Source organism: Diabrotica virgifera, chromosome 4 (genome assembly GCF_917563875.1).
Source record: "Diabrotica virgifera virgifera chromosome 4, PGI_DIABVI_V3a".
Lineage (NCBI taxonomy): Eukaryota > Metazoa > Arthropoda > Insecta > Coleoptera > Chrysomelidae > Diabrotica > Diabrotica virgifera.
Window position 1 is genome coordinate 111,909,581 of NC_065446.1, and position 24,366 is coordinate 111,933,946.

General features: G+C 37.4%; 1 protein-coding gene across 1 annotated transcript in view; it reads right to left on the minus strand.

Annotated features, from left to right (window-relative positions):
• Nucleotides 1-2,581: 2,581 nt before the first annotated feature.
• Nucleotides 2,582-24,366, minus strand: part of LOC114335350 (phenoloxidase-activating factor 3-like) — a 45,562-nt gene continuing 23,777 nt past the window's right edge. Inside the window, exons 6-7 of the mRNA XM_028285577.2 lie at nt 20,282-20,460; nt 2,582-2,891 (exon numbers count right to left, since the gene is read on the minus strand). Of these exons, the coding sequence (XP_028141378.1) occupies nt 2,691-2,891; nt 20,282-20,460 (380 nt within the window). The 3' untranslated portion in view covers nt 2,582-2,690. The remainder of the gene's footprint in view (nt 2,892-20,281; nt 20,461-24,366) is intronic.

The window sequence follows — 24,366 nt, forward strand, 5'->3', positions numbered from 1 at the left end:
GTTATAATGATTTTCAAAATTACAGTTTAATATTGTCCTTTAGTTTGTAAAATTAAATAAAGTTTCTAATTCATCTTTAGTTAGATTTAAGTTGTTTCATTTAAAATTTGCTTATAAATTCATAAAAATCTTTAAACGTTTATATCTCAAAATGGCAATTTTGGACTTATCTTCGTTTGCACGCGCAAGGGCGAATTTTTATTTCACTCCAAATATTTTCGTTTCTTACCTCATGAAGTCTAGTTATCCGGCAACATCTATCTTCCAATAGCGTATTTACATGTCCATAATTTTTGTTACATTTCTTTGGTTTATTTCCCAGAGCTTGGAGCCATACAACCCAATATTTTCTATTATTGTTTTATAAATTCCTTTTTATACAGAGAGTCTGTAATTTGGAATAAATTCAATATCTCAAATACTAATTGTTTTTTTGAAAAATGCTCAGACCCGTCGATTAGTATTTCAAATTGTCCTTTTTGACATACAATAATAATGTATACAGGGTGTCCCAATTTAGAGATATGACGTCATCGTTGATTTTCTTAATGGCAACACTGTCATTTTGATAGCTATTTTGATAGGGTGTGTAAAGTTATACACAACTGCAAAATATCAAATTTTCATTCTCTACCATTTACAAGATAATAGAAAATAACAAAGTTGTGTCTGTAATTTGAAATAAATTCAATAGGTAATTAAAATAATAATTTTTTTTTTGAAAAATGCTCAGACCCGTCGATTAGTATTTCAAATTGTCATTTTTGGCATACAATAATAATGTATACAGGGTGTCCCAATTTAGAGATATGACGTTATCGTTGAGTTTCTTAAATGGCAACACTGTCATTTTGATAGTTATTTTGATAGGGTGTGTAAAGTTATACACAACTGCAAAATTTCAAATTTTTGATCCCTATCATTTACAATATAACAAAAAATAACAAAGTAATGAAAAACAAGTAATCAAATAGTAATTGAATTTAATTATTTCAAATAAGCAAATGCTCATAACGTTGCCCATTGACAATTTGACAATAATTGAGGGCCAACATTATGAGTATTGGCTTAATTGGAATCATTAAATTCAATTATTATTTGATTACTTGTTTTTTATAACTTTGTTCTTTTTTATTTTCTTGTAAATGATAGGGAACAAAATTTGAAATTTTGCAGTTGTGTATAACTTTACACACCATATCAAAATAACTATCAAAATGACAGTATTGCCATTTAAGAAAATCAACGATGACGTCATATCTCTAAATTGGGACACCCTGTATACATTATTATTGTATGTCAAAAATGACAGTTTAAAATACTAATCGACGGGTCTGAGCATTTTTCAAAAAAACAATTATTATTTTAATTATTGAATTTATTCCAAATTACAGATATAACTTTGTTATTTTCTATTATCTTGTAAATGGTAGAGAATAAAAATTTGATATTTTGCAGTTGTGTATAACTTTACACACCCTATCAAAATAGCTATGAAAATGACAGTGTTGCCGTTTAAGAAAATCAACGATGACGTCATATCTCTAAATTGGGACACCCTGTATACATTATGATTGCATGTCAAAAAGGACAATTTGAAATACTAATCGACGGGTCTGAGAATTTTTCAAAAAAACAATTAGTATTTGAGATATTGAATTTATTCCAAATTACAGACTCTCTCTGTATATTTATTTGGTTTATTTGTTATTCTAAAATATTCCGTGTAACCTGTCTAGTGATTCGCCTTGTTTGTACGATCATGGAATATATTTCTTTTTTGCTCTCTGCATTGATGTTATTTTGACTCACAATAATTTGAAGATTTCAATAAATAATTTTAACCGGATTTAACGATTTAACCAGAGTATTATGCAGCTGCCGCATTTTCGTGTTGCAAAGAAATTGAAAATGTTTATAAAAATTAATTTATTGGTTGCCATTTTGATTTGTAGGATTCCTCCTTCCTTTCTTTTGTAGGTTTTTCTTTTTCAACCAAGTACTCGGTTTTTTTTATATTTACTTTAGGGCTCTACTTTGCCTAATCCTCATTAAATTTTCTAAACATTTGGTCTGTATCATTATTGCATTCAGATAAAATGGCTCCGTCGTCAGCGAAAGGTATTATAATATATTATAATATAAGATTAATAATAATTTTAATATTATAATATAAGATATAATATCACGTATAATCCCTTGCTTTATCTTGGGATGCCCATATTGCAGCACTTTCCTCTACGCACTGCGCCTCAGTCAGATGTATTTCTTTCTGAGAGTGTGTAGCAGCATTGTTTAAGATACTTACTAATAGAAATTTCTCTAGTTTCTTTGTTTCAAGTTTTAATGTTTACCGTCATATTTTGGTTGTACTGCTTTTGTACATATTTTTTTTTTTTTCGTTTTTTCATTGCTTCCGAGAGCATTTTAAGTAGTACATTATCATATATTATGCCTTTGTCAGATGTAAAGAGAGCATATGTGGTGAAAGGTTGTGGGCCTATCTTTTCTCAATAATTTGACTTGAAAAAATGCTGTCTCTACAGGATCTGTGTAAAAGTTAAATAATTAAAATACGAAATAAGTAGGATAGAATATTTTATAGGGTAGTACAATATAATCTGTAAAAATTATCTATTCTACTTTAATCTGTTCGTAATAAGATAAAAAATATGTATACGATCTTTAACCTACGAATTTTCTATTTCATTTTCTGGCCAGACCTTATCTTCAATCCATTGGATATAATGGGAAATTTTGGTAAAAACTGATGGGAGCGCTTGGCTTATGCCACACGACGCGCCTAATGATTGGATTCCTACTATATCATACATACAATTTGAGCCGGTCGAATCACTGCGATTGATATGTAAGGGACCTGTAGCATCAACCTAAACACAAAAAGTACATAACAGTTATAACGTGCAGTTAATTTTTTTTACTAAACGCCAATAAGTTGCTTAAGAACATTATAATCTGATCAAATAATATGATCAATGAGCAACTTATTTCTACCCTAAATTACTACTGAAAACTTAAGACTAAGGTCAAACTCACTAGTACCCGTTAGGTTCTGTTAATTGAATGCAGAATTAATATTAACCTGTACCATCACTTGCAGCGTGCACTATTTTTTACTTAATTAACTCGAAGGGTTTCTTCCTCTTGAGTCCTCTAGCTAGAGCCTTGTTGTCAGGACTTGGATGGCCTCAAAATTGACGTGTTGAAGAATCCATGTCTAAGTCTCTAAGGAGGTCACTGTTCCTATAGTACAGGGGTGGCCACGCTCTTATATAGTCCGAGCTATTTTTCAAAATCAGAAATTTTTCCCGAGCCGCAATTAAAAAAGGTATTGAATTTTTCTCTCAGTGTTTGGATTTCAAGAATTTTAACGTGAAATAAAATGGTTCACCTCATTGTTTCAAATATAAAAATAATTCTACAAGCAGCCTTCCATTTCAGAACACTTCGATTCCTCATCATCCTTCCATCTTTCCATCTTTCTCTGGGATAGCCTACTGATCGTCTACAGTCCCTCAAAAAACACAGTTTTTAACACTCTATCTTCCTCTGATCTTACCACATGACCTGCCCATCTAATCTTAGCTTTTATATATCTGACGATATTTTGTCAGTTGTCACTACTATACACAGTCACCCATTCAGGTTTGGGGGCGCCTTCTCCTGTCAAGTCATCTCTTTGAGAGCCAAATATCTTTCTGAGAACATTCCTTTCAAAGATTAGCAGCATATTTATTTTTCGATGATGTAGATAAAGTCCATGTTTCACTTCCACATGTAACAATTGGCTGAATAATTGGCCTGTACAGTCTGTGATTGCCGCTCCTGAACTCTGTTACTACTTCGCAGTTGTGGTCATTAATAGTTATGTTCTGCCCAACTCTTGGATTTTTGGTTACTAGCATGTATTTCGTATTCTCTTCATTTATTCGAAGCCCAAAACTACCTGTTTCTTCCTCGAGTCATGAAAACTTTTCTATAACATCTCTTGTAGAATGAGCGACTGCACCTAGATCATCAGCAAAGGTCCACAATAGTTTTGATTCTTGATTTGCAAATCCATTGTCAGCTCAGACGATATTTTACTTATTACAGATTCTAAGGCCAAATTAAATAGCAAAGGTGATAAGGGTCTCCTTTTCTAAGTACTGTTCTTACGATGTCAGTTGGACCAGAAGAAAAATTCCCCGTGTGGAGGCGGGCCTCTCAAATAGAATACCTCCACAGCTTCTCCTGCTCATCGTAAAAGGCGACAAATTGGAGCAGCTGACCGCTGTCCTTCAACCCAGCTCCTAACCTGTCCCTGTGTGATAGTTATTACCCCCAACTATCATATTACACCCACCCCTACCATCAAACACGTCCTGATACCCAAACCTATACCCGAGGAGAAAACCTCCACGAATTTAAAAACCAGTGGAGAAAACCACTGAAAACAAACGGATATGCATAGGGATTGCGGCTATGCACCATCCTAGTATACCGCCACCCCAACCTCAAGGTGTAACACCATCGTGCCGAAGGGGTGCATGGCCCAGGGGTAACGTAGTGGGCTACAAGCGATGCCTAAGGGAGATGGCGAACCCGAGGGGAGAACAGCCTTGGCGGGGCAAGGGCGCACTGCCCCACTGGACAGATCAACACGACCCAACTCGTGGGAAGGAAGATGGGACAAAAAAAGAAAAACAAAAAAGGCGGAAGAGAGAGCAGCGGGGGCGAAAAAGAAAACAGAAGAGGCGGAGAAAAAGAAAGGGACGAGAATCAAGGGGAGAAAAGATGGAGAAGAGAAGTGGAAGAAAAGGAAGACCCCGGATCTAGAACCAGCGCAAACAGAAGCAAGGGAAAAGAAAGAGAAGGTAAGAGGGAAACAAGGGAAGTAAGAGAAGAACTGCAAACCAAGAGAGAAGAAAGAAAGAGAATAGGAAGAGAAAAAGAGGGAGAAGAGAACAGACAGAAGGACGAAAAAAATAAAGCGAAGAGTCAAAGGAAAGAAAACGCAAGGGAAGAAGGGGAATCGAGCAGCTCTGACAGCAGTTCCGATGATGAATCGGAGGAAGAGGAGCAAACACCCAACTGTAATGCAAGAACAAAGTTGGAACGCCTCCAGGATAGTGTAGCGGCCCTTGAAAAACTCATGGTTGAGGTGCCAAATACAAGGGTTGCCATAAAGCAGGAGGTCGACAACCTGAGAAACCGGTTGTTCGATTATACCGAGGAACTGGAGGAAAGCAAGAAGAAAGAGGAGGTTCCAAGGAAGTCTGTTTGCACGACATCCAGAGGTGTGCAGACGAACATGGAGTCCTTGAAAGTCAAGAAAATGGCGACAATGGGTGTTCAAGTGGACCTAGAGAACCCAGAAGCCATTAAAAGGAGGGTGGACGCCATCACGGAAAAAATGGCAATATGCGAGTACGAGGAAATAACAGAGTTCTTAAATGAGGACTGGCCGGAGGAAGTCTTCCAAAGAACTGAAGTGAAAGAGGGGGACATCTCTGATATAGCAGCAGACGTGGCAGTATTTGTTACCAACAACGACGAGGACAAAAAAGCCATGGAAATGGTGAAAGGTATGTTTCCTGACCTACCAGGTGTTCCAGCGGAGGTAGATGAGGATGGAGGCCTGGGAACTGTGAGAGTCACGATGTCTGCTCATGTAGATGGAACGTGGATTGACAAGGAGAAATATGGATTCAAACTTCTCCCAAACAAGAAGGAAGAACTCGAGTCGGTGAAGTTCCTCAAGACATGCAGGAAACTGGTACAGAAGATGGAAGAGCTAGGAAGAGAAAGAGGGGGAATCCACACGCCAACATCACTAGGAGTTGAGACATCGAGGAGAATCCTGGAGTGGGCAGCAAGAGGAAGGGGTGTGACGATCACGCTCCTAGGCAAAAAATCCAGAAGAGGGTGGGCAAACATTAACACCAAGCCCAGAGAACAATGTGGAGTAGTACTTATCAGCAAAAACAAGGAAAAATCATTTGCGGACCTTATGACAGAAGCGAAAAGTAACCTCACAGGAAGAAAATCCATCGACATAAAAAGGATCAGACAGACCAGAAATCAAGGAATATCACTGGAACTGGGAGGAGGAAGGGAAATGGCGGAGGAAGTGAAGAAACTCCTCTCTGGTAGCACATGTGTGTCGAGAGCAGTGGCAAAAGGGGGCGTCGTAAAGAGAAGAATCTTGATGCAAGAAATCCCACCCAACACAACGGAGGATGTGATCCAAAAGGCCATAGAGGAAGCAGCAGGTAAAGAGCGGGCATGTGACATAGTAAAAACCTGGACCGAGACACGGGGTGGAGAAAGAGGGATGATGAGTGCAGTGATGGATGTCGACGAAGACGCGGCCGAAAAGATCCTAAGAATGAGAAGAATTAGGGTAGAGTATACCTCCTGTCGGGTCATAGAAGCAAGGACAGAAATACCAAGATGCTTGAGATGCCTAGCCTTTGGACACAAGCAATGGAACTGTAAAGGGCAGAACAGAAGAGGATGTTGCTTCCGATGCGGCAAAGAGGGCCACATAGCGTCGGAATGCAAGACAGAAACAATCACATGTCTCAACTGCGATGTGACCGGGCATGTGGCGAATTCAAGAAGATGTCCAAAGTTCAACCGACTGGTTGAAAGTAGGGACCACTAAGGACTAGTCCCAGGAAGAGCGCGCGAGTGGAAACAGTATGAAAGAGAGCGTGAAAGAAGTCCGAGTCTAGGAAATGGCGAACACAGGAAATAAGATCCGAGAGCTGAGAGTACTACAAACGAACGTGGGAACGGCGAGATTAGCACATGATCTCGCCGAGGCTGCCGCCGTAGAAAAGAATATCGACGTGCTGGTGACGGCGGAGCCAAACCCAACAGCGGCTAAGAAAAGAGGATGGTTTGTGGATACGACTGGAAGGGCCGCTGTACGAATCTACAATAGAAAGCTGCGAGTGTATGAAATTAAACCGAAAGAAGGATACGTGATCGTCCGGATGGAGAAGATGCGGCTGGTCTGCTGTTATGTTTCTCCAAACATAACAGTGGGTGAGTATGAGAGGAAGATGGACGAGATCATGCAGGAAGTGGGGAACACAGGAGGAGAATGCGTAGTGCTGGGAGACTTTAATGCAAAAGCAGCGGAGTGGGGATCTCCTATCACCGACACTCGTGGCAGGATACTGGCCGACTGGGTGAGTACTCTGGATTTAGTAGTACTGAACACGGGTCTGGCGCCTACGTTTGTTAGGAGAGGTACAGGTACGTACATCGACGTGACTATGGCGACACAAGGAATAGCGGCGAAAGCAAGAGGCTGGAAGGTTTTACCAGACTACACCGGAACGGAGCATCAGTACATCGGATTCTCGATAGTCGGGGCGGGAACTACTAACGCAGTCCGCGCGTCTGGTACGTCGGGAGGCGGATGCGGCGATGGAAATGACTGGAAAGTATACGAGGAGCTGATCAAATGGAGAGTTAGCATGATGCAGGGTCAATCACCTACAGTCGAAAACCTGGAGAGGGTAATTAAAGAAGCGATGGAGGGAAGCAGGAGGGGTCGCCGAGATTTAAACAAGATGCCCTACTGGTGGAACGCAGACATCGAGACACAAAGAAATGAATGTATAGTCATGAGAAGAAGGCTAACGAGAGCAAGGGGCAGAGCAGGAGTCGATCCTGATGTCATCGAGGAGATCGAGGAGGAGTACCGCCTACGGAAGAGGGAACTCTACAGGAAAATTCGTGCAGAAAAGAGAAGGCACTGGAGAGAACTGTGTGAAAAACTGGATGAGGACGTCTGGGGTCAAGGATACAGGATCGCCATGAAAAAGTTCCATGCGTACCCCTCGTATGAAATGCCTATGGATAAGAAGCTCGAGGTAACACGAGAACTCTTTCCCGCGGGCAGGTGGCATGGTGTACGGAGAGACGAGGAAGCTGAGCGGGCTGTACCCTTTACCATGGATGAACTTGTCGAGGCATTGGGCGCACTCAAGACGCGCAGGTCCCCCGGTTTGGATCAGATATCACCTGAGGCGGTGAGGTGTCTAGGACGGGCGGAGCCCGCGTGGCTTCTGGAGCACATGAATGCACTGCTGGAAGCACAGACCTTTCCTGAGCCTTGGAGGACATCGAAGTTGGTACTGCTTCCCAAAACTGGGGAAAAGTATCGACCCATCTGCCTTCTTCCGTGCGTCGGTAAGCTGTATGAAAGAATGCTGCGGGGACGTATCGATGGCATGATTGAGAGGTCGGGAGGCTTGTCCCCGAGGCAGTTTGGTTTCTGTAAGGGGAGAAGCACGATTGATGCAATCGTGAGTGTATTCGACGCATTGCGCAATAGAGGGGATGAACACCGTTGGGCGGCCCTGTTGTTGTTCGATGTTAGGAATGCATTCAATACGCTGCAGTGGAACGAGGTAATGAAGGCAATGGAGGAGAGAGAGTGTCCTGGATACCTGATGAACGTGGTAGCGGAATATCTGTCTGAAAGAAGAATTATGGTGGAGAAAGGCACGATCGTGGATGTGACGGCAGGTGTTCCCCAGGGATCTGTCTTGGGCCCGACGCTATGGAATCTAGCATATGACGGGATTCTGAACTGTGAATATGGAGAGGGTACGTCTCCCTTCGCATTTGCAGACGATCTCGCTGTGCTGGTAGTGGCGCGGGACAAGCCAGATCTTAAATACCGGGTACGGAAAGCAGGCGGCGTCGTGAAGAAATGGATGACACAGCATGGACTGAAACTCGCGGCAGAGAAGACCGAGGCCATCATTCTGAAGGGGAAAAGGAACAGGCAAAGTGTGGAGCTACAATGTGCAGGAGCGTGTCTAACACCCAAGAAACACGTAAAGTACCTAGGAGTGACGTTGCACCAGAATGGAAAATGGGGGGAGCACGTGCAGATGGTGACCCGGAAGGCTGCAAACAGTGCGGCTGCGTTGGGGAGGGTGATGCCCAACATTGGAGGACCCAAATCCGAAAGGAGGAGGGCCTTGCACGGTGTTGTGCAGTCGATCGTCCTCTATGCAGCCCCAGTCTGGAGTGAAGCGGTAGGGATACGGGCCTACAGGGGGCTCATTACACGGGTGGACAGAACAAGTCTGCTGCGAGTGGCATGCGCCTACAGGACTGTGTCTGCCGCAGCCTTGTGGGCCATCACTGGATGTGTTCCGCTGCATGTGTTGGTAGTAGAAAGAAAAGAACTGTATGAGAGAAGAGACCATGAGCTTACTATGGCCGAGAGAAGACAGGAAAGAGAAAGGTCAATTGAAAGATGGCAGCACGAATGGAACAACATGGAGCATGTGGCACAGTGGACAAAGATGTTGCTTCCTAACTTAAAAGATTGGATGGATTGTGGTCACAGGCGACTGGACTATTTCCTGACGCAGGTGCTCACAGGACACGGGTGTTTTAGAGCCTACCTCTCTAGGTTTGGAAAGGCTGACACTGACGAATGTCTATACTGCAGACACCCGGACACTGTTACACATACCATGCTAGAGTGCAACAGATGGATAGTAGAAAGAAATAGAATGGAAAGAGATACAGGTGTGAATTTTTTGACAGTGCGAGAAATGATTGAGAGAATGATTGAAAATAAAACTGGTTGGACTAGCATACACAACTATATCCGTGTAGTGATCAAGAAGAAAGAAGAGGAGGAAAAACTGCTGTACCAACGATAGGGGTGAGAGGGAAATATATGGCGAGTAGAAGGCAGAGGGAATAAGTTTTGACGAGAGGCGAATAAGTAAGATATATTGTATGAGACAGACTGTGGGAAAGAAGCTCTAGTAAGAAAAAAAAAAAAAAAAAAAGCCCAATCTTGGGACCAAAAAAAAGGGGGAACGGGGAAAATGAAGGGCCTCCTTGCTTACAGTCTGTGGATAAATGAAGGGAAAGTGCTTCGGAAGCGATGTCGACCTTGCAGCGGCCATTCCGTTTTCGGAGCGCTGGATGACAGAGGAGGGTCTGGTTTAGCAGGTAGGCATTCGGCGTAGCCTCGGCGACGAGAGAGCGTTTTAAAGCACCTCGGGAACTATCGCTGGTACTACGAAGAATGAATCCTGCACTAAGGTCAGTCAGGCGGCGTTCTGGACTGAGGTGTCTTTTGAAGATTCCAGACCCCCCCTCTTTAAAGACGAAAAAAAAAAAAAAAAAAAAAAAAAAGTTGGACCAGAAGCATTTTTTGGGTCCGGTCAATAATTCTACGAAGAGCATAGAAATAAAGATAAACCATATAAACATTTGCTTGCTTCAAAATTGATCACTCCTTGTATTAGTCCACATGGACGCGGGTGTGGCTTACTACTTTCTAACGTATCTTATTGGGCAATACTGAAGAGTAATTGGTCAAATTGTTCGGAAGTGCTTAGGCTCAAATCATATCGTTATCTGGTCAAAATACCTTGTCATGTTTCAAAGGCGGCAAGCAATATAAACACTAAATAAATAGTGTCGTCGTCATAACTTACAATTATTTTATTTTTATAATACATTTTTTGTCTCATTTCTTTAGTACTTAAAAAATGAATAAGCACATTATATTGCATTTGTAAGTATTATATACTTTTAATGATCAATTTTAAATTTTATTGTATTGTATTATACTGAAACTGTATTGTTTATACAGGATGTCCCATATATTATGCGAGATTTAATGACGTCAATTTGCTCAGTCCGCTGATTGGATAATGTAATTAATGGAATTTTTCATGTTTCATATTTTTATTTTTTCCATATTTTCCTTTGTATGTGTCCATGTCTAAGAGCCATATATGAGGAGAGGGAGTGTACATTGATTGAAGACTCTTGATTTTAGGTATTGGGGGTATTTTTTTTTTCTTTAGAGTAAAAGACAGTTTTCCGAGTGATGCCCAGGCCAATCTTATTATTTTTTTTTATTTCTTCGGTCTGATTTTTTTTATTTAATTTAGTGATTTGTCCTAGAATATCTCTTTCACTTGCTTTATTCTTGTTTGTGCCACTGTAATTATTGGTTCTCCTTGTTGATTGGTCATGGCTTTTGTTTTACTGTAAGCGATGTTCAGTCCCATCTTTGTCGATTCACTATCTAGTGCTTCCATCATTCTTGGTAATTCTTCACTATTTTCTGTTTTAATACAATATATATACTTACAAGTCAAAAGTGACATTTGGAAAAATTGTGTAGCTCAAGTTCAAGTATCGGTACTCACCGGAGGGACCGCAGACGTTCTTAAACAATTAGCGTCTCTTTGTAAAGACAATGACGTCGACTTTGCAAAGTAACAAGACACTTACTCAACACACACACTACACATTACTCCCCTGACTTAGTGATAAGTTATACAATTACGTGGCTAAAGGTTCTAGTTCTAAACCAAAGCCAGAATCAGAGAAAAAAAAAAAGTTCAAGTAAAATAAAAATATTATCTTGCTTTGTCACCAATATTAATGTCTTCTTCTTCTTTTCCTTCTTCTTCTTCTTGTGTAGACATGACTGTCTGTTTTTCAATGTGGCTCCAGTAAGTTGTCATTCCATCGTTTTCGTGGTCTTCCCACTTAGTTTTGGATCCCGCGTATGAAAAAAAAGTTGATTAATAGCAAGCTGAAAATTTTTTAATAGCTTAAGGGTGTGTAGTTGGAGAAACTTTGATATATGGGAACACTGGAATAGGGGAAGTTTTAATTGTGGAACAGGTTAAAAATTTGGAACGGCCAGACCACGAAAACGGCACATGTATTTTGTCCGACAGAACAGACTTAAACTCTCCGAACAGAGATTAAACTCTCATGCAAAAATCAGCCTACTATTTATCACCAAATGGGCGTTTTAATGAGTGGAACATGTAGAATATGTCAAATGACAGGAATTATGACAGCTGATAAATAGCAGTCTGATTTTTGCATGAGAGTTTAATCTCTGTTCGGAGAGTTTAAGTCTGACCGTTCCAAATTTTTAACCACAATTAAAACTGCCCCTGTTACAGTGTTCTCATATATCACAGTTTATCCGACTAGACACCGTTTAAGCTATTAACAAATTTTCAGCTTACTATTAATCAACTTTTTTTTTCATACGCGGGATACAGACCTAACTGATCGTCTTCCTATTGGGGAACCGTCTCTCGCCGTCCTTACTACTTTGTTTTTTGTCATTTGGCTCATGTAGTTGTTCCATTATACTTTTCTGCTTTTTACCCAGTTATTGATGTTGTCCACCTTGCATATCTGTCGTATATCTGCACTTCTACCTCTTCCCATATCCCATCGATTTTTCAAAGTATTTTCATCTCTGCTGTTTCTAGCATTCTTTCTGTCCTTTCTGTATCAAGTCGTGTTTCTGCCGCGTATTTATGTCATTATTGGTCTGATAACTGTTGTGTAAATTGCGCCTTTCACTTCTTTTCCAATATTGGTGTGGTAGGTATAAACACGACAAGTGTCGAATCAAGTTCTGAACACACGGATAGTGATATATTTCAACTTGTCAAAAATATGTCCTATGTATAGTATTTTTACTACAAAAGCGATATTACGTAGGTCAAAATTTTTGACGTAAGAGAACTGTCAAAACACTAGAATGTGAATTTTCATTATTGCCATGTTTATTATAAACATGGATATAATGAAGAGTCACATTCTAATGTTTTGACAGTTCTCTTACGTCAAAAATTTTGACCTACGTAATATCGCTTTTGTAGTAAAAATACTATACAGTAGTAAAAGTGATCTCTTCATTAGTCATGAATTAGACAATTCGACTGGAAGAGGAATTGTTCGTTTTCATGTATTTTATGTGTATATTCAAAGTGTAGTCTTATTTCTTTAGTTCTCAAATTAATAAGCACGTTAAATTTCATTTGTATTATGTATTTTTAATTATCTTTGTTGTCAATTTCATAAAGAAATGTGAACAGTTAACAACATTATTACTGTTTAACAAATATTGAACCATAATTTAAAAATAAAAGTTTACTCATTAATTTCTATTGCGCCGCCTATGTTTTACAAACGGTGCCGACAATCGGTGTCGAATTTTGTTTTTATACTGGTCCAACTGACATCGTAAGAACAGTACTGATGTTACACTTAGTCTTTTATATTATTTATTGTCAGTAACTTTTCAGACATGTCAGACATTTTGAAACACAAAAATTAAAAGTAATTCAGGTACATTTATTGAGAGCCATAAATTATCTTTCAAAGAGCCACATGTGGCTCGTGAGCCACAATTTGGCCACCCCTGCTACAGTATCAAGGAGCGTTGACAACGGTCCTTAGCACCGTGTTTTGGAATCGCTGGGTGATGTCTGAATTACTATTACTAGCGCAGCTCCTTAGTTGGACAAGTTGGATGCCATATGTCTATATAGATTTTAGAATCTGTTTATACAAAAGTATTTTTTTGTAGATTGACAGAGTGGATTGTCTTAGCAATAGCCAATACATTTATTTATACTTCGTGTTAAGCTGTTCTGTTTTCTTTTTAACATGGGCCCTCCAGCGTAGCCTAGCGTCTAATGTAATACCCATATATTTGACCGTATCGGCATATAGTATCTGAGTAATATTTACGTTAAGAGTAATGTATTGTTTTTTCTTGTTTGTAAAATTAGTACGCACTGACTTTATTTAATTTAATTTAATTTGCCGGTATTTAGTCCAGTTGTTAAGTCTGTTAACAGATATTTGTAGTTTTCTTGCTGTTTCTTCATGATCTTCACCTACGGCCAAGACGGCAGTATCATCAGCAAGCTATTGTATTGTGATCTACTCCAGGGATATCACTGGTGTATAATAGGTATAGGACCGGACCACTACCTTGTGGTACACCTGCATTGATTTCTGTTAGTTCCGAGTAGGATTCTTCTTGCTTAACCCTAAAAACTCTCTATGATATAATATTCTAATAATTCTGTATATTGTCTTGGCAAAATCTTGCTTAAGTTGTATTTAAGTCCTTCGTACCATACTTTATCAAAAGCTTGCGCCACGTCGAGGAAGACAGCGGAGCAAACTTTCTTTCAACGTAGAATGAAGTAAACACTTCTGTTGTATATAGGTATATTATAAATTTATTAAAAAATTTTTTTTTAAAATTCATCCACAAGGGAGTGGTTGTACAAAACGTTTTCGGTCAAACTGACCATCCTCAGTGTAAACCTGGAAATAAGTGAACCACTTAGATAGAAATGCAAAAGGGTGAAATTTTGACAGTTAAAAAAAGAAAATGTGGTTACTTACGTCCAGTGTACAAGTAATTGAAACTAGCCACTTGAATAGGTGTAAAACCTCAAAATAACATTATTGCTACATTATGAGCTGTATAGTAATCGACAATAAGTCGATGTATTAAGATTAAAAATGTATCACATGTGGATGTATGTCATCCTTGCTCGGAATTAGCACAAGGTTGTGATCAGGTGAGAGGTTAACAACCAACTGATTAGACAGATTGGTGCCTGAAAATTCATGACAAGATGTCAAAGAAGATAGGTGGATTTCTCAAATGTCAACCGAAAAATTTTTGACAATGTGCATTAATATTTAACTTAATTATTCAATTGTGAATATGCAACTATTAAATTTGTTTGATATGAATTCTAAATTGTAAATAAAGGTTAATAAGCTATAATAATATATTCATTAGTGCACCGTAAACAAAAGCAAAATTCTACTCATATGCTGTGACGTCATAGACTGTTTGTCTACTGTATAGGACTGATAATAATTATATTAATTTGAGCAAAGTTATAATGAATGAATATTATTGAAAATTATATAGAAAATTTTTTTATCAAAATATGATATTTTAATAGAGTAGCAGCTGTAGAATTGGAAGAAATGCCAATAGGGAATGGTCGGTTGCATATGTTTCAGGGAACCAACGAATATAATGAGAAAATACCAATCTATAGATCTGTAATGTGAATTATTGGAGGTATTAAAGGAAATGATATTAAAAGAGGGAAGTGGAATTGAAAAAATGTATGTACATATCTTAATCAAGAAATCTTCTCTAAAAATATTTTGTTATGACTGAATGTAAAAAGTTTGTCCCATATAGAACTATTGAAAATCTAAATTTAGAAAAATTATTAAAAAAGGTGATAAGGTAAGTTGCCTATGTTCAGTGGACAAATAAATGAAATATAATTACTGTTTTGAAATTAAATTGTGTGAATTGTTAAATGGATAAAGACTGATATTAAATTAGGAAAACTGCGCTGAAAGAAATGTACATGTTTTGATCAAAGAAGAAAATTAATTTTGATTGTAAGCTCTAAATGTAAAAAGAATATGTCACATATTAAACTATTGAAATTCTAGATTGAATATTGTATTGACCAAAGTTGGTATAAAGTAAATTTATTAAATGTTGATAGCTGAGATTTATTTTTTAATTTGAATCTAAATGAAAAATAGAGTGAATCAATTAAAATGTTGGAAATTCAACAAAATTTTTGGTTATTGTCTATATTAGAATGTCATATCCGAAAAGATCAAGGGTTCCATGGTGTGATTTTGATATAATGAGAAAATGATTTTGTTAAGTGAAAATAATTAAAGAATGAGATGGAAGAGATAGAGTCTTGACAGGAGCACAGAGTGAAAAAAACTGGAAGATACTAAAAGAATATTTGATTAGGTATAATGTTTGGGTTTTTTGTTTATTTTGGGTTTGTAGTGGTATGTATAGGAAAGAAGGCCAATGTGAAGGTGAATAAAAATATAGAATTATGGAAATAATTGTCTATGAATGGGGGTGAAATCACGGTTAAGAGAAAGTTGACGGTTAACACACTTTGGACTTGTCCTTGCGTCCCTGACAATCTCTAAATCCTCATATAGGTCTAAACGAAGGGAGTTCATCCACACTCCCTTGTGGATGAATTTTAAAAAAAAATTTTTTAATAAATTTATAATATACCTATATACAACAGAAGTGTTTACTTCATTCTACGTTGTCTTAACAAAGGTATACAGCCAACTACAGGGTTTACCCTTTTAAAGTTTTAAACTTTCTTTCCTTCCAGCGACATCTCTATTGTATCCGTAATTCTATGTACTTGGTCGGTAGTTGAATGACTTTCTCGAAACCCAAACTAGTGTGATGGAATTAGAGCGTCTATGAGATGTTTCAGTATTTTCAGCAAAAGCTTCTCGTACAGCTTCGAAATTACAGGTAGTACAGTTAAACACATCAAAATACAAGTGATATATTATTGTACCTTTTTACATCCAGATGTGGCTGACTAATTGGAAACACTTTCCACTGAAGCCAATAAAATAGGTTTAAAAATCAATATTAATAAAACTAAATACATGAGAATAAAAATGCTCAACAAATAGTAAAAGGAAATATCGAGAGAAAGAGACGACTAGGAAGGAAAAGAATATCGTGGCTAAGAAACATCCGACAATGAACATGGCTAAGTTAAACAGCTAATAAAAACAGTTAAAGATAGAGAAGAGTTTGCAATTGTAGTAGCCAACCCCCATTGAAAGGAGGGCACTTTAATAAGAAAAAAAATGAGAATAAACGCAAGAAACAAAATTTGATTGGAATTCCAATATTGCAGCACTTTGTTCTCCACAGTGACAGCGCCTCATTTAGATATATTTTGAAGAGTGTAGGACGTAGGTGCTATGCAACAGACATGTTTTGGGCCCTTACTAATAGCAACGTCTCTAGTTAAATTGTTTCCAGTTTCAGTGTTTACTGTCATGTTTTTGTAGAGTTGTTGTACTGCTTGTATATTGCTTATCGATTGTTCTTCCATTGCTACCCATAGCATTTAAAGTGGCACACTATCGTATGCCTCTGTCACATCTATAAATACTACATGAGCAGAAAGTTTGTGGGCTAATATTTTCTCAGTAACCTGCTTTAGAGAAAAATGCTGTCCATACAGGATCTGCCTGCACAAAAGCTTTGTTCTGCTACATCTGTTGTCTATTTTTCAATTTTATTTATTATACGCGTTATAGGAGGTTATTATATGGGAGGTAAGGGATCGGACTTAACAACAATACATCAATCGATCCAAAAGTCAACCTCACCTGCACGAGTGGTAGTCTAAAATTACCTGGTGCCTCCTGCTACCTAACAGACGAGGCTCTGGCGACCGAGTATGAGCGGGATAACCATACAACAGTTACAGGGAGTCAAGGAAATGTGATCCCTACAACTCACCAACCCGCCTGGCCAGCGTGGTGTTTTATGGCTATTTTCCCCAAGCTAGCAATGTCGAACTTACAACAAAGCGGAAATGGACCCCAGGTGGGTAGGAGAAATCCGGAGTCCCACATCGGGAAACCGATCAGCCTCATGGATTCTGGGGGAGGTAAAAGCTCGACAAGAACGAATCAGAGAAAACGGAAAAAGAAGGAATGCAACAGAATACATATAGCGACATATAATGTCAGATCCATGGCTCAAGACGAAAAGTTGTACGAACTCGAAGAGGAATTAACTAAAATCAAATGGGACATTGTAGGATTGTCAGAGGTCAAAAGAAGAGGAGAAATGTGTATAGACCTAGAATCAGGAAATCGCCTCTATTATAAACGAAAGGAGGACGAAACATATGGAGGAATAGGATTTCTGATCAAAGACAAAAATTAAACAAAACGTAATCGAGTATAAGAGCATATCAGATAGAGTAGGATATATCATACTAGAAATTAACAGGAAGACAAGAATGAAACTAATACAACTATATGCTCCAACAACAACACATGATGAGGAAGAAATTGATAACTTTTATGATGACATCACCACAGCAATGGAAGATAAAAATATAAAAACAACAATCGTTATGGGAGATTTTAACGCAAAAATCGGAAAGAAAATGGAAGACTCAGAAAACAAGATAGGAAACTACGGACTTGGATCAAGGAATATTAGGGGCGAAAGACTACTAGAATATTTGGAACAACAAAACCTTCATGCAATAAATACATACTTTAATAAGAAGCCAAACCGAAAATGGACAAGGATCTCCCCAAATGGGGTGACAAAAATGAAATAGACTACTTCCTCTGCCAAAATAAACAAATCTTCGAAGACGTAACTGCACTTAATAAATTCTCAACTGGCAGCGACGACCGCATACTACGACCCAAAATAGAAATAAGCAAACTAGCGACGCAGAAATCTAGAAGAAAACCAACGGCTATTGACCATAGCAGAATAAGACAAAACGCAGAAGAATATAGACAGACTTTAAGGGAAAACTATAATCAACAAGTAGCAAAGGAAGAGTCAGAAATTAATAAGATCAATGAAGAAATGAAAGAAAAACTCTTGGAAGCGGGAATGAAAACTGCCAAAAAACTAACAACAAAAGAAAATAGATTAAGTAGCGGGACAGTTAAATTAATGGAAAGTAGACGAAAACTAATAAGCGAAAACAAAAGAAACACAGTAGAATACGTAGAACTAAACAAACTTATTAGAAGAAAAACCAGAGAGGATCTAAGAAAACACACTGAAAATGAAATCGAGAAAGTAATTGAGAGAAATAAGGGCCTAAAATGCTTACGACCAAATTTAGGGAAACCACTACTCATTTCAATAAAGGATGAAACAGGACGGGAAGAGAGGAGAAAAGATAAGATATCAGAAGAAGTAGAAAGGTTTTATAAAGAACTATACACCTCAAAGAAAGACGCAAACTTCAACACTCAGGAATATATCAAGAAAACAATCACGAATGTAAACTCAGAAACACTACCAAAAATAGAAAATTATGAAATAGAAGCAGCACTATCACAATTAAAGAACAACAAAGCACCAGGACCAGATGGAATCCTTGCTGAAATGTTGAAAGAAGGGAAAGAAGAAATCTTACAAACATTAAGAAATCTGTTTAATCAGTATCTATATAAAGGAGAAATACCCGACGAATGGAACGAAAGTCCTACAATCCTGCTATTTAAGAAAGGCGACAGAAAGGACATAAAAAATTACAGACCCATCTCACTGCTGTCGCAAACGTATAAACTATTCATGAGGATTATCAACAACAGACTAACACACAAATTGGACTCGTATCAACCACTAGAGCAGGCAGGATTCCGAAAGGGATATAGCACCACTGACCATCTTCTAACAATTAGGACACCAATAGAAAAAGCTAACGAATACCATATAGATCTGCACTTAGCGTTGGTTGACTACGAAAAAGCATTTGACAGCGTGGAAATGTGGGCAATAGAAAAAGCTATAAACAACTGTCGAATAGATTCCAGATACAGAATGCTAATACATAATATATATAAGAAAGCAACAATGACAGTAGAATTGGAAGAAACCACAAAATCCATACCAATTAACGGAGGAGTGCGACAGGGAGATGTTATTTCTCCTGAACTATTTACATTAGCACTGGAAGATGTTTTCAAAACAATGGAATGGACAAACATGGGAATAAACATAAATGGAAAGAAACTAAACCACCTAAGATATGCAGACGATGTAGTAGTCATAGCATCAAGTTTTGAAGAACTACAAACCATGCTAACCGAACTAGCAAATGAATCCGAACAAATAGCTCTAAAAATGAATTTTGCCAGAACAAAAGCAATGACAAATACACAAGACAATAGAAACGTAATACTAAACGACACCACAATAGAAGCGGTTAATGATTATATATATTTGGGACAGATTATTAAAATAAATAAGGAAAACCAAACAGCGGAGGTAAAAAGAAGGGTCAGATTAGCCTGGGCAGGATTTGGAAAATTAAAATGTGTCCTAAAGAATAAAAAAATACAACAATACTTAAAAACAAGAGTGTTTGACCAGTGCATACTCCCAATTCTCACTTACGCATGCCAAACATGGACCTTGACCAAGGCAAACATGGATAAAATAATAAAGACACAAAGAGCCATGGAGAGAGCAATGTTAGGAGTAAAATTGACAGACAACAAAAAGCAAAACAACTGGGTCAGAAATAGAAGAAAAGTCAAAGACGCAGGCCAACATATAACCAGGCTAAAATGGAGCTTCGCAGGTCATAACGCTAGACAAACGGACAATAGGTGGAATAGCACGATACAACAATGGAGACCATGGACAGGAAAGAGAGCAAGAGGACGACCCGAGATGAGATGGGGAGACGACATTAAACAGATAGGAGGAACGCACTGGAAACAGAAAGCACTAAACAGAAGCGAATGGAGGAAACTGGGGGAAGCCTATGTTCAGAATTCGACGAATTAAAGGGCAAAAGAAGAAGCGTTATGATTATACTGTTAATACCTGGCAATAATCAATATTTGGATTTCCTCCAGCGCACACCAAAGTTCCGTTTAGTATACCCTCTGCCTCGCGATTTGTATTTTGGACAACAGTATTAATACAACTGTGATCAGTAATAAAGTATACAAAAAACTTTAACATTTGCTGTGGTTGCTGTATTGAAGATATTGGTCCCCATCCTGAAAACAATAATAATTATTATAATAAAAGAATTATACTATTAAGTGATAGGTAGATAAATGAGCTATCCTTAGGGACTAAAATGAAGTTGGGAAGGACACATAGCCAGAATGGCAGATGGGCGGGACAAAGAGGTTATTGGAATGGAGACCAAGAGAGACAAGATAAGCGTCTGTGGACCACATACACGATGGACTGACGATTTAAGAAGGCTAAATAAAAACTGGATGAGAGCGGTGCAAGATAGACAGGGCTCGAAACACGAGGAAGAAGCCTATATTCAGAAGTGGTCTTTTGCGGCTGGATGATGATGTTAATGTTGGTGATGACGATGATGATGATGATGATGATGATAATAAGATAAACCTATCATACTATCAACATTATTGTTACACTATCACAACATTATACACTGAATATAAAGGGTTTCCCGAAAAGATTGGTCATAAATTATACCACAGATTCTGGAGTCAAAAATAGGTTGATTAAACCTCACTTACCTACCTATATACACATTATTTTTAAAACTATTTTGCCTCTTGGTATTTTTTCGTTAAGCCAGTTTTTATCGAGATGCGACTTCTTTTTTAATATGTTTACATAACAATTTTATGGGGATTTCGTTCCTTTAAATCTCCCAAATTTTTGTGTACGTTCCAAATAAACTATAATTGCGGTACCGTTAGTTAAACACAGTGTTTTTAAAAGTTTTTTGCGGCTTAGTATTTTTTCGATAAGGCACCTTTTATCGAGATGTGGCTTCTTGTTTAATATGGTTCAAAATATACCTAAACATGTAAATTATAAGTAAATGTTTATATTATAAGTACTATTATAGAGACCTGGTAATATATACTATATTACCAGAGAACGGCAGTTCTCGCCAGTGGCGCACACCCATACCCCCCTACATGCGACACTATATATACAGGAAATTTTCGATTTTCTAAATCTGACTGAATTGAAAATTGGACCAACACCCATCTTAAAATTCAGGAAAAGACTCTCCCATTCATACGTCAACCATCCATTTTGGTCCAAGGGTGTGGATTTTACGGCTCTTCCTATTTAGGGTCTGTTTTTCGTTCTCGTCCCCAAAACTTCCAAAAACTTCAAAAATTTAAGTCCGACCTTTGCGGCCTCTAATAGTACTGATCATTATCTTTCCAACGCATGTCTAATTTTGAAAATCGGTTACACCATTCAAAAGTTACCGAGCTCAGAAATATGACTAAATTTTTATTTAAAAAAGGGAAAATGTTTGTGGATATGTATGTATGTGTGTGGAAAAGTTAAACCGATTTGAATTTGTTTTTCTGTGTTTGAAGAGGGGTCAGGGCCGATTCATTACCGGTGTAGTTTGTGTCTTTTAACCACCCATAAGCCAGCTATAGGACTTCGTAGGTACAAAACGGCATATTTTTTGGGGGTATATATCTTCGGATCAAGAAGATAAAGGAGAACCGAAAATACACCAAAACAATGGTGTTGAGTTAACCTTTCAAATGGTGTGTAATCTGTCAGGATCAGACATACATACGGCTCAGTATAGCCGAAAAACTGAAAAACTAAACTTTGAAAATTTTGGTTTTTCGACAATTACTCAAAATTTCAACCTACGAATTGCGCCAATAACTAAGAGTTTGTAGAAGGGCTCTAGAAGAATCTAACGGTGTATACCTCATATCCGGAAAAATTCGAATTTTTAAGTTATAGGCTTCATAAGTATGATCAAATATATTTCCTATGGGAAAAACGGTTTCTCAAGCTCAATAATTCCTGTAATAGCTTCAGTTATCATCCTTGACCTTAGATCCATCAGATACTACTAGTCAATACGTTTCAAACTCATGTTTACTGATCAAAATCGGTTAAGCCCTTTAGAAATTATTAAACTACAAAAGTATAATCCAATTAGGTAACGATTATTCCCGAAATGGTTTATGTAGTTGTAGTGGTTACGACGCTAAATTTGATCTGGCAACGGAAAATTCGACTTAATTTACCCGCCACCTCAATATTTTTTTTCAACCTATTTCGAATAGAAAAAAATCTAGTGTACATTCGATGGACACTAGATCATTTGGGAGATAATGCAACAAAGGTGACCATTTACAAGCTTAACGTGTAATAGAGGAACCTTGCATTCAACTTCATACATTTAATTTATAAATAACTTTGAAAAACTCCTGATACAAGAATAAAAAAAACCGCTAAACACCGTAAAAATGAGAGGCGCATACAATATTCCGGCTACAAAGATCTGATATGAATATTACGTGGCGCGAAAATGTATTTTCATTTTGATGCAAAACAAAATTCTAATTTTATCTTAAAAGATTTTTCCATAATATTTGCTAAATTTGAAATAAACGCGCCACAAAACAGTTTCAAAATTCAAACTGTATCAAAGTTACTCTTTTGTGGCGCGTTTACTTCAAATTGAGCAAATATTATGGAAAAATCTTTTAAAATAAAACTAGAATTTTGTTTTGCATCAAAATGAAAATACATTTTCGCGCCACGTAATATTCATATCAAATCTTTTGTAGCTGGAATTTTGTATGCGCCACTCATTTTTACGGCGTTTAGCGGTTTTTTATTCTTGTATACTATAGTACGATTATAGAGACCTGGTTACCAGGTACTTAACCATATACAAATAGGTGGTGGATTTGACAAATATTCAAAATATCTCGATAAAAACTGGCATTTCAAGAAAGTATTAAGAGGCCAAAAAGTTTTAAAAACAGTTTGTTTAACTAATGGTACTACAATAATAATTTAATAGGAACATACACAATAGTTTAGGGGCGTTTAAGGAACAAAACCCCCATAAAATTTTTATGGTGTGCACAAATTTCACTGTTGTCATTTTTATAATGATCCTGCCATAAGAATGACACATGTCTATTTTCAATAAAAAATCTCTAAGAGTTTTCCATATACTGAAAAAAATCGACTTTCATTTTGTAACTTCAAAGGGCTGTAATTTTTTTTGTGCCGATTTGTACTTAGTTAAATTAGGTTTAATCAACCTATTTTTTACCCCAGAATCTGTGGTATAATTTATGACCAATTTTTTCGGGACACCCTGTATAATTAGGAAAGTATTTGACCAATGGGATGGAATAGATTATCATCTTGAAAGCTGTACACCTGGACATCCTTTCAAGATAAACCCAAGAAAATCATTAGAAATCCAAATAGATTATTTTTAAATAAATAGAGGATCCCAAAACAGCTTCATATCTGTAAAGACATATCGGGGAGCAGACAGGGAGATACATCACATTCCACTGGTATGAATATTCCGAGTAAAACTCAAGTGAGTGCAGAAAAGGAAATCACAAGTAGTTGATATACGTATGCTAAAAGACCTTAATACGAAAATTGTGATTAGAAAACAAGCAAGTGACTGAGAAAAAACGCTTAAAGACAGATAAACCAGGGCGGATCTGCTTTGAGGTAGATGTGAGAGGTGGCATTCGGATTTTTGCACACAAAGTTAGGTGAAAACTTCAGTAACTATAATTGACTTATGCTCTTTCTCAAATATGCCCGGAACATTAATAAAAAAATTAAAATATTTAAAAATTTCGAAAAATATCGATTTTCTATTTTCGTTGCTTACAACTTTAAAACGATTCATTTTGGAACGCAGTCGTAAGGAAAGAAAATAAAGGTAATAATTGAATTTTATATATTATATGACTGGTTTAAAATTGTTACCCTTTCTGCAAAATAGCAATAAATGGAAAATAAGGGGACAAAAAAGACTGTTTTTATTCAATGTTTTTCAACCACTTTGGTTGCACTCAGAACCTTCATAATTGGCTCAGAAAACTCTTACAGCATACTTAAACCGTCCACCAAATTTCATTAAAATCGACCTAATAGATTTT